This window comes from Pteropus medius, unplaced genomic scaffold (genome assembly GCF_902729225.1).
Source record: "Pteropus medius unplaced genomic scaffold, Ma_sr-lr_union100, whole genome shotgun sequence".
Taxonomy (NCBI): domain Eukaryota; kingdom Metazoa; phylum Chordata; class Mammalia; order Chiroptera; family Pteropodidae; genus Pteropus; species Pteropus medius.
In genome coordinates, this window is record NW_024350926.1 from 6793066 (window position 1) to 6804290 (window position 11225).

Consider the following 11225-nt stretch of genomic DNA (forward strand, 5'->3'; position numbering starts at 1 on the left):
GGCGTCTGCCACCAACACTCAATTCTGAGACCATCTGTCATTCGACGCCCCCTCAGCCCTTACACCTTTCCAGTCTCTTTGCTCTCTCGCTCACTTCCGCGCGCTCTCTCTCTCTCTCTCTCTCTCTCTCTCTCTCTCTCGATGCGCCTATCTTTTTTACTTGCTTTCCTGTGGTTAAATTAAGGCACTCTTCCAGGAAGGCTGAAACAGCTAAATAAAGTTCACCCACTGTTTACAGGACTGGGGCACGAAGAGAATGCAGGGCCAAGAGCTCGCCACTGCAAGTTGCTCAACCGGGCACTGTTGTGTAACAATGTCCACAAAAGGAAACACATACAAGCCATCCAAAGTTTGTAGACCTAATTAATGACTTTTGCCTGAAAGACATAGGTGATTTGGCCAATAAAAGATATTGCTTTTTACAGACAGACTGTCCTGGGTTAACTTACGAAAGCCTTTGCAAAAAGCGTTAAGGTTTTTTGGTTGCAACAGTACTCAGAGTTTGGTTTGGAGGGAGAGGCATTGGGGTGAGAGGAGGAGACCGTGGGCTCATTTTTAATCCTACGGTTCCCCCTTGACTTCAGAAGTGTCCTTTTCTCTCCTCTCTTGCCCTTTGTTTCTCACAGCATCACCCTGCGAACGCGTTAGTTGCCTAGAGAATGATAGATTTCAGGCAACCGTTCTCAGGCTAGCTAATGCCAGTTCTAGGGCTAGAATCTAGTCTAGACCCTTTTTTCCCATTGTACAAAATGTAACTTTATTTAAAATTTTTATTTTCTCAATATAATACACATTTGTTATAAAAATGCAGGAATTTGCATTTTTATAAGTTTGTTTGTTTTTCCATGTGCTTCTACATAGATCATGCACTTGATTGTCCTGATGTGTAGCCTGTATTGTCAACAGGAAGTCACTGTCAGGACAGAATATGGAGAGACAGATGCTTTCTTATAGGCAAAGGTGTCAGAGAATGGTGTATTTTATCTCCCTTTTTGTTTAATTTGTATGCACAACATATCATACAAAAAACTGGGCTAGACTTAGAGGAAGGAGGAATGAAAATTAGTTGAAGGAATATCAATAAATTAAGATATGCAGATGACACCATTGTATTGGCAGAAAGTAGCAATGATTTGAAACGATTTCTGATGAAAAATGAAAGAAGAAAATGCCAAAGCAGGACTGTGAACATCAAGAAGACAAAAATCACGACTGCAGAAGAAATACAGAACTTTAACTTAGACAATGATGACACTGAAATTGTTAAAAGATTTTGCTCACCTTGGTTCACTCGTCAATTCAGATGGAGACTGCAGCCAAGAAATCACGAGAAGACTGAGACTCTGAAGGGCAGCGATGGAAGAATTAGGAAAGATCACCAAGAGCAAAGATGTCATCAGAGACCAAGGCTGAGATTGTCCACACCCTCACATTCCCAATTCTTATGTACGGATGAGACAGTGAAGAGGCTGTTAAGAAAAAAATTGTATCTTTTGAAATAAGATGTTGAAGGAGAGCTCTATGGATACCCTGGATTGCCAGAAAGATGAGCAAGTGGGTCCTAGAACTAGAGGCAAAAGTAAAACTGAAGCTGTCCTGCTTCAGTTACATCATGAGAAGGCAGGGTTCTTTGGAAAAGATAATAATGCTGGGAAAAATAGAAGGTGGCCAGAAAAAAGGAAGACTAAATATGAGATGGATTGACTCCATGAAAGAAGCCATAGGCATGATTCTACTGGAGCTGAGCAGGGCTGTTGAGGACTGGACATTGTGGATGTCACTTATTCATAGGATCATCAGGAGTCAGAGCTGACTCAATGGCATATCACACATACATACATATACAAACTGTGTAGGTACTATAAGCAAATATAATATATATACACATATATATACATATATATGTGTATATATAGAGAGTTCTGTATACTATTTACTTTCCAACCTAATAAATCTCAAAAACTTAAATCTCTGTAACCAGAATCTCAACATTCATTATTTTAAATGATGTAATTATTTAGAATTACATTGCCTAAATGTACCATGATTCACTTAAGTATTTCCTTAATATTGGATATTTACCTTATTTCCATTTTAAAATCATTATAAGTAATACTGTATTCAGTATCTCAGCAGAAATCTTTGACTATGTTTCTGATTATTTCCTTAGAATATGAACATTTTTAAAAATCTTGATAATCTGTTGACAAACTCTTATCTGGAAAGATTCTCCCAGTATGTGCTTTAAACCAGTAGTGTAAGAAGAAGTATTTAGGATTCTTATCAACACATTAGCTTTACCAAAATTTTTCTTTTGTTTTTTCCACTATGACATTCTGCCCTTAAGCTCACCTTAAAGATGGGGAAGGGAGTTAGCTGATGGATGAGTAGAAAAGACAACTAAAAAACAAAAAAAATTACATACAATAATGGTGGTCTACAAGTGATAGATACCATTTTTAATTTTCCCATCAGCCTCCATCTTTAAAGGGAACATCTCAGATGATATGTATGGGGAACCAAAGCTTATTTTTTAACCAGCCTTAGTATCATTCTAAAATGCAGTTCAAGTAGTTTTTATTCAACAAATGTCTCTAAGAATTGAGAAATCTCTTAAACAATGAGTAAAAATTCCCTGTAATTTATAGCGGTTTTCAGAATATGATTTCATTTTAGCTATTTAGAAACTTTGAGCAGACCAAAATATTTTTTATTTGCTTATAGTACCTATAGGAAGAAACTCAGCTTAGCGGAGATAAAAAATGCAGGTTTTCTCAGCATACAGTTGAAGTAATTAAACATGAAGGGCATTAGACTGAGATTGTTCTGATAATTGGTAGCCTACTAAGCAAACCAAAATCTAAGCTAGAGTCAATTCCTGTAGTGCCTCGAGGGAAAGAACAACCAGTCTCAAACAGCCAACTAGGTTTTGTCAGATAATGCCACCGCTTCAGTTATAGCCAAATAATTTTCTTGTATTACTTGTGCTTCTTCTCTATAAAAACCTTGCAGGTGGCTTCTTTCTTAAGTTAATCCTTCCTAACCACTTCCAGTTTGCCACTGCCTGATTTGAATACATTTTTGCTCAAATAAACTCAAAATGTTTATTATGCCTTGATTTACTTTTTGAACAATATTAAAAAACTATATGAACAGCAAAATTTTAATGTGTCAGTAAAATAATGGATAATCGATGTTGTTTGCAGTATGAATTACACTATTTAGAAGAGTTTTTAAAATGTAAGTGGAAGATAACTTTCAGAATGAGGTTATTCACAAAGAAAAATTTTGTTTTCTGACACCCAGAAAAAAGTATATAGGATTTGGAGTTGCCAAGGCGATTTATTTTAGACTGTTTGTTCCTCTCCTATGCAAATGTGTGGAGTAAAAATATAGTTCTCAGATAGTAAACAAAAGTGTATCTCTACTAGTTGGTTGCTCATCCTTCAAGGCTGTTGAATCTAAAGCCTTTAGATATTCTGAGGCCAGATTAATCATGCTGCCTTTTGGGTTTCTGCAGCATTTTACAAATTGGTATAATTCAATTCTATCAGAGCATTATATTTTAGTTTATTTTTAGGTGTTTCCTCCACTGTGTGAGAACTGTGGATTCCCGTTTTTATCAAGTATCTTTGTGTCCTCTCTCCTAATTTAGTCCTGGCCGATGTTTAATACTTTAATAAGTAGCGAACAAATGTGTATACGGATGTGAATGATTCCCGAAGACAGATTTAACAAGTATCAACACTACCTGAATGAGTTTCATTTATTTTCCATCAACCCAATGGTTGCATTAAATTATCATTCATTTTCGTGCAAATCGTATAAAGTATTATTCCTCTGTACCAAGAGGCTAGAATCATTTTCCGCAACGAAAATAGTTTCCGGAGCCTACAAAACGACCACGAAAAAGAAAGGTTTAAGTCTGGCTTCCAGGCTTTGTCCTTCGCGCACGGCTCTCCCCTCAGCCCCCGCGCACTGTCACACGGAACCGCGGACGCCGCGCGCAGGCCGGGAGTTTGCGCCTTTCGCGGGGCGGGGGGCCGGTGCAGCGCCTAGGTGCTCCCCCGACCGGAACGCGAGCGCGGCGGCGGAGGTTGCAGGCGGGCCGCTTATCCCGCGCAAGCGCGGCGGCCAATCCGGCCCGGCGGGCCTCTGGCGGGGCGTGGCGAGCGCGGCGGTCCGGCCGTGGTCGGGGCAAGAGCCGGCGGTCAGGGTTCCCGGCTGCTTCCGCGGCGCTGTTCGCCGCCCCTTATCGCGCGCGGGATGCTCCTTCTGGCTTTGGGCGGCCCGCGGGCGGCCGGATTGCGGCTCCGCGGGCAGAGGGCGGCGCTGTGGGCGGCCACCGCGCTGCGAGGCCCCAGGGCGGCCGTCTCGCGGGCGGCCTCCTGCAGCGGCTCCTGGGGGCCTGTCGGCCGCAGGAGTACGGGACTGCGCGCGACCGCGCCGCTTCTCCCTTGTCCCGTGCGAGCGCAGGTGGGCCGTCCCAGGGCTGGCAGATCCGAGAAAGGGTGGGAGTCGGTGGGTGTAGTCGGCACCCGGGAGCCCCCGCTCTCTGACAGCTCTCCCCGCGCCTCCGGCTGGGAATCCCCTGCGGGGCTGGCGGGAGTAGCAGGCCTCGGCGTTAGGTGCACCACCTGGAGACCGAAATGAAAGACCTTGGATAACATGACATTGAGTTTGTTCTATTTTTCATTAGGTGGCCCTAATTTTAGGAATTTCTTTGCTCCCTGGAAAAAGGGAATGGAGACGTTAATCTTCTGATTTTAGTCTGAATAAATTGTCTCCTAATCCTGCCCTGTAAAGTATCAAAATTAGCAAATGTGCTTGAAACGTGGAAGAAATGCCTAACATGGGAATTGACATCTAATTAAATTTCAGCATAAAGGGATTAGGCATGCCTTTTGAAGTCTGTGTGCTGTGAAATTCATTTTCAGACTTTCAGGGGACTCTCGTGTTCCCGTGAAATTTGATGTACGGTTTCAAGTAAAATATTCGTTAGGAGGAATAAGAGATGCAAATGGATGGCCTTTAGGGAAAGAGTGACCTCTTTTTATTTTTTGTTTTTTAAAGTTTTTATACTAGCTATTGGTATAAATATTTTAGAAGTAATAAAAACGGTCTGGACTTTATACAATCTGAATTTGCAGTGTTTTACTTACGTTATTGTATTAAAACTTTATTTTTTGAAAAGCTAATGCATTTAACTCTGACCACAAAGCAAGAGTGAAGTTCTCATTAACAGTAGAAGAAAAGAAACCATTCCACTAAACTTTTTACACGTTCAAGGTCACACTTTATCTAAAAAGCTTGGAGCTGGGGTTGCTCCCTTGGACCCAGGTTCTTCAAACTCCAACTCAGCACGTGTCTACTTATGACTGGAATTAAGGAAAGTCATTCTGTTAGCCAGTTTGATTTCTCTACCTCTGTATATATTTTGAGAGAATTCTTTAAATCATCTCATGTGACAAGGTCTCTTCATTGTCTTAAATTTTTTTTTCAATTTAAAAGTTTTAAAATGCAATTTATTATGTACTTACATTATAATAGTCTCTGTCTCTGTTTCATTAGATACCTGTGTGTTGGGAAAGATGTATTCGATGCTTACATACACAAGTTGAAAAATCAGAAGATGGAAGGCTGATTTATACTGGGAATCTGGCCCGAGCAGTATTTGGTGGGTAATCAGAAAGGAAGATATTTACTTTTATTTTTCCCTTTTGATCGTAAAAAGTGTTCTTAGCATATGTTATGTATTATTTTAATCCTCTTAATTGCAAGACATAAGGAAAAATTAGGTTGTAATTTTTTCTTGTGTCCTGTTGATAAAAAGATTTAGAGGTTGAGACCTTTGCATTTTCAGATTTAAAAAAGGTTTTTGAAGATTATTATGACTTTGTGATCTGATGGTTAAAGCTTCTTTTGGTCACCTGTTGAGATATTTAACAACAAAATAAAACAGCAAAAAGTGTATATTTGTAATGGTTGAATATACAGAGAAAAAATGTGGAATACCTCTTAGGAGTAGTTATATTGGGGGAATAGACATTTACTTCAGGTGTTTTTAAATTTGGTGTTTACATGAACATGTAATACTTTTATAATTAAAAAATATACTAATTTTACATTTTTTCAGGTCATTTTAGAATTTTCAACAAAATGTTTACTTAGCGGCTTTTCCAGGTGATAGACAGCTATGGAGAGTTATGGACAGTGTGCTAGATAGCTACAAGTTTAGAGCTCTTTCCTTAGATCGTAATTTAGGATTTTGTATGGAACAATTTAGTAGGGAAGGCCAAAGAACTGAGGTATGTGATTTGTTTAATTTTCTCGGGTTGTATTTCATTGTAATAATCTTTTTTTTTTTTTTAAAAAAAAGTATGACGTGAAACATCTGGAGGATTACTTTATAGCCAGGTGGGCCCAAGATTTCAGCACACATTTGCATTTGTGTTTTTGATCACGCTGGTATCAACTGATCACCTAAAATTTACTCAGGAAATCTAAGTTCTCAAGCGTGTGACATTGAAATAGAGTATGTTTAGAGTATAATTTTAGCTGTTTAAAACTTTTTAGGGATAAGGACTGATTATAATCACCATTGAGTGGAGTTCTGAAGTTATTGGAATAATCAATTCTGGATCGTTATAAATTTCTTCACAAGTCAATGCATGAGTAGGCCATTGAGCCTCTGTCACATCTCTGGCCTGGGCTACCTGGATTGGATCCATTGAGATGTGTTAACAGTGACCCCCATTTCCTTCTGAACATAGACACCGTTCCTTCAAATGCAGGGAAGTCTTACCAATTTATTTCATGTCCTATAAATAGGAATTAATTTTGGTGTGGGTAGGATATAATATTTGTGGAAGAGCATGGCTGTTCATGCTCTTCAAAGTTCTAGAATTATAAAGGAATTTAATGTTTGACTTCTTTTAATATCATGAAAGTAGACAGTCACTCTGTATACTTATCAGGGATTGATACTTTTTCTAAGTAGAAACTGAGGGAGAAACATTTTTTTCTATGTGAAACTGAGTGAGAGACAGTAAGACCTAGAGGTACCATTCCTGGAGGTTCTTTACTAAATGAGTCCTACTTTAAAGACATTTGAAGGTCCTTTTAGTCGACAGTTCTTGTTAATTCAGCAACATGTAATTCCTGATGTCACAGGATTCTCGTTTTAAGATGAGTAGAATTTGAACATGAAGAAGTGTGAAAGAAGGGGCACCCTAGGCACAGAAGTGGTGTGAGCAAAGTCAGGAAGATGGGAAGGCCTTGAATGTTTTAAAAATAGCAATACTTCAGTCTAGGCAAAATCAAGTATATGTGCATGTTAGTTAATTTCCTAGGGCTTTTGTAATAAATTTCCACAAACTTGGTGGCTTAAAACAACAGAAATTTATTCTCACAGTTCTGAAGCCTGGAAGTTTGAAATCAAGGTGTTGGTAGGACTGTGCTCTCTCTGAAGGCTTCAGGGAAGAATTGTTTCTTGCCTCTTCCAGCTTCTGGTGGCTCCTGGCAATGCTTTGTGTTCCTTGGCTTGTAGCTGCATAACTCATCTCTGCCTTCTACTTCACGTGGCCTTCTCTTTGTCTCTGTTTGTCCTGTTCTGTCCTTATAAGGATATTCTCATTGGATTTAGGGCCCACCCTAGTCCAGTGTGATCTCATCTGAATTTTTCATTGTCTGCATAGAGCCTATTCCAAAATAAGTTCACATTTTGAGGTTCTGAGGGGACACGAATATTTAGGGAGACAGTATTCAACCCCCTAAATGTGACAAAAGTAATGGGGAAAAAAGAAGTGGGGAGGTCTGAGGAGGCTTTCATGTAGGAGGCAGCTTGGTCTGCATTGTATCCCATGTGTACCAGTGTCATGGCAACTACCTGTGGGAGGAAGGGAGGAATTATTTTAAATTACTGATGCAATATAGTTAAGCCTTCAGCCAATAGTAGTGTATGAGTGTCTGCTTTGTTATAGCCTCACTAACAGAGTATGTTGTCAAACTTTTGTTTTTTGCCAATTTAGGGAAAAACAGTAACTCTCTGGTTTTTATTGCGTTTCGTATGATTGAGGTTTAGCATCATTTCATCTGTTCAAGGACCATGTGCATTTTCGTTTCAGTGAACTGTCTGCTTATATTTCTTGCATGTTATTTCTTCCCCCCTTATATACTAGAAACCTACATAGTGGTGATATTAACCCTTACTGATATAAGTTGTAAATATTTTTCTCATTTGTCTTTTTACATTTTTAATGTAATCAGATTTATCAGTCTTTCTCCTCAATTGCTTCAGTACTTGGAGTCACGATTAGGAAGATTTTCCTATCTCAGATTATGAAGCATTTTATGGATATTTTCTTCTTACACCTCTATGATTTTAGTTTTTACATTTAAATCTCTGGATTATTTGGAATTTCCTGGTATATGCTATGAGGAATGGATTGAATTTTTTCTTTTTCTGCATGGCTATCCAGTTGTCCCACCACCGCTTTTGCCCACTTATTTTAGATTTTATCTTTATACTAAATTTCCATATACAATTAGGTTTATTTCTGTATTTTTTATTTTGTTCTTTTGATCTGTCTGTTTATTTGTGCACCAGTGACACACTATTTTAATTATAGAGTCTTATGTTTTCGTATCTAACACCCCCTTTTATTTTTGCTTCTTTAGTTTTTCTAAATTAACTTTATAATTAACTTGTCTGAGGTCTCAACTTGTCTATTTTCCAAACAGATGGTATTTTTATTGGGATCATGTTAAAATTATACTTTCAAACTAAGAGAAATTTATATTTAAAGTAATTTATTTTCTTATTGTGGTAAAATATACATAACATAAAATTTATCATCTTAACCATTTTTAAGTATATAGTTCAGAAGTCATTGATTTTTAATCTCTCTAATATGATAGGTAAAAATATCTCATTGTTTTAACTTGCATGTCTTTCCTTGGTAAAGGAGTTGAATACCTTTCCCACGTACTTCGTAACCACTGGTGTTATTTTTGCTTTTTGGGTTATGTTTTTTTTTTTTTTTGTCATTTGTTGTTTTAACCCTGGGCACTTAGCTCGATAATGTTAGCTCCACATTTGAAGACTTTATGTTAGAGTGTGCTTGGTAACAGAGTTTTATTTGATAGTCTGCTGACTGAGTTTTTATCGTATTAATAAGGATCTTTGAATAATATTAAATCTTTTCTTGGGGAACTGAGGTCGAGGCCAGTTAACCCTAATGCAGATTTCCCATTTGAAGAGGCAATGCAGTGTAATGGCCAACGGCCTGGACTCTGGAGTCACATTGCCTGGGTTTGAATCCCAACTCTGTCACTTGATAGTTATGTGACATTGAGCAAGAGCCTCATTTTTCTTATCTCATGATAATAATTGTATATCTATGTCTTAGGGCTTTCTGTAGATTTCATGAATAAAATATGTAAAGTGCTTAAAACAGCCTGGAATGTTATAACACTTTATATGTATTTTGATTTTGTTGTTGTTATGATGATATAGTAAGAAAAGTGGAAGAATTAATTGGATAGGTTGATTCTTTTATAAAATGTAAGAGTATTAATCCTCTCCCATTTTTGTTCCTATTTAGGTGTGAAATGTTTCTCTTATTCTACAAGTATGATCAGCCTTGCAGTTCTGCCATACATTTTTGCACAAAGTAATATCATATTTGGAAGTCTGCCTTTGCAAGTCTTATTTTATGGCATCATAGGAAGCTTTACGTTGATCACTCCAGCGCTGCTTCACTTTGTTACGAAAGGCTATGTCATTCGGCTGTACCACGAGGCCACAACAGACACTTATAAAGCCATTACTTATAATGTTGTGCTTTTGGAAAAGAGTACAGTGTTTCACCAGAATGACGTGAAGATTCCAAGCAGCGCACATTTGTTTACCACATTTTATGCTAAAACGAAATCATTATTAGTTAATCCAGGTCTCTTTCCAAACCCAGAAGACTATGACCATCTGATGGGTTATGACAAACCATTCACTTTTGACATGGAAGAAACCAGTGAAAAGAAACAAGTTAAAGATGAGAAATGAGTCTTTGTTTTTATGTTTGTGCTTAAGTATGATTTATGTTCCAATGTATAATAATAAAATTGCCTTTACTTTTGTTTTTGGTCAGTGACTGATTGTGAAAAGTAATTTGAAACTGTAGCAAACAGAATTTGGAATTAATTTTCAGAGAATTGTGTTCCTTTATAATAAAATAAGCTCTTTTATTATACATGAAAAGTATGTGATTTTCCACCATTCGTGTTTTTAAAGAAGGTGTGAAAACATGTACTCGTTGGCATATGTATGGATAATTTAATAAGTGGTTTAATCTCAGCTGTGGATCAGACGTCAGAAGCAAATGGGGAAAGTATTTTTTCTTTGCGTTTGGATTTTTCTGAGTGTATAGATACTATCTCTTCTCATTAAAAACTCTTAAAAATCCATAAATTATGGAAAGCAATGTTAATCTGCTTTTTCTGGCTCTGAACACAGGTTGTTGCCTGGGTTTTCTTGTAAGGCTGCCCATAGTAAGGGTGTCCATGCGCAGCGGTAGCTATAGGGGAAATGGTGACCTGAGTAATTGTCTTCTGTGGTCCCTTTGCCACTCGTGCATTCCTCCCGTGGCGCACCCTATCAGAGTGAGGAAATCACATGCACTAAACAGGCGGACAGTACCTTTTATAAAATAGCAATCTCTGCTTACTTTATCAAGTATTGGCATTTTAAGATTTTCACCTCTAATTGTAAATTGAAAGTTGGTTCTCATGGAGGATTTTAAGCCAAGAGCAAAAGACCTCACACCATTCTATTTAGATCAGATCCTTAAGCACATAGAGTGAGCCAGGTACTGTGGTACTTGCCAGAGTCACCGTTAAGAACAAAACACCAGTCTATGGAGCTGTCTGACACCTGCCGCCTGCCCCTGCGGTCAATCTAATCTACGGCTCGCCATGTATAAGGGAGGTCGGTAGAGAAACAGCAAAAACATCACTGGTTCATGGGGAAAGGCTATTGAAGTCTGAAGCTGCTAGAAGCTCATAGGAGACAACGTAGAAAGGTGCTCACCTTTCTGAGACCGAGAGCCTGCCTTCTGCTAGGATCAGCCAGCTTGCCTAGCAGAGAGCAGGTTCTAAGCTCTTAGGAAGATGAACAAGCTGGTGCTGTCTCTGTTCATGGGTTGGGCCTCTGCCTGCCTGTTCCTCTG

General features: G+C 38.4%; 1 protein-coding gene across 1 annotated transcript; it reads left to right on the forward strand.

The window, feature by feature from the left end:
* The first annotated feature begins 4194 nt into the window (after positions 1–4194).
* On the forward strand, positions 4195–10258 carry TMEM70 (transmembrane protein 70). Its single transcript, XM_039841892.1, has 3 exons — positions 4195–4476; positions 5572–5677; positions 9606–10258. Exons 1-3 carry the CDS (start codon positions 4267–4269, stop codon positions 10061–10063), a joined length of 774 nt encoding a protein of 257 aa, XP_039697826.1. The 5' UTR covers positions 4195–4266; the 3' UTR covers positions 10064–10258.
* Positions 10259–11225: the final 967 nt, after the last annotated feature.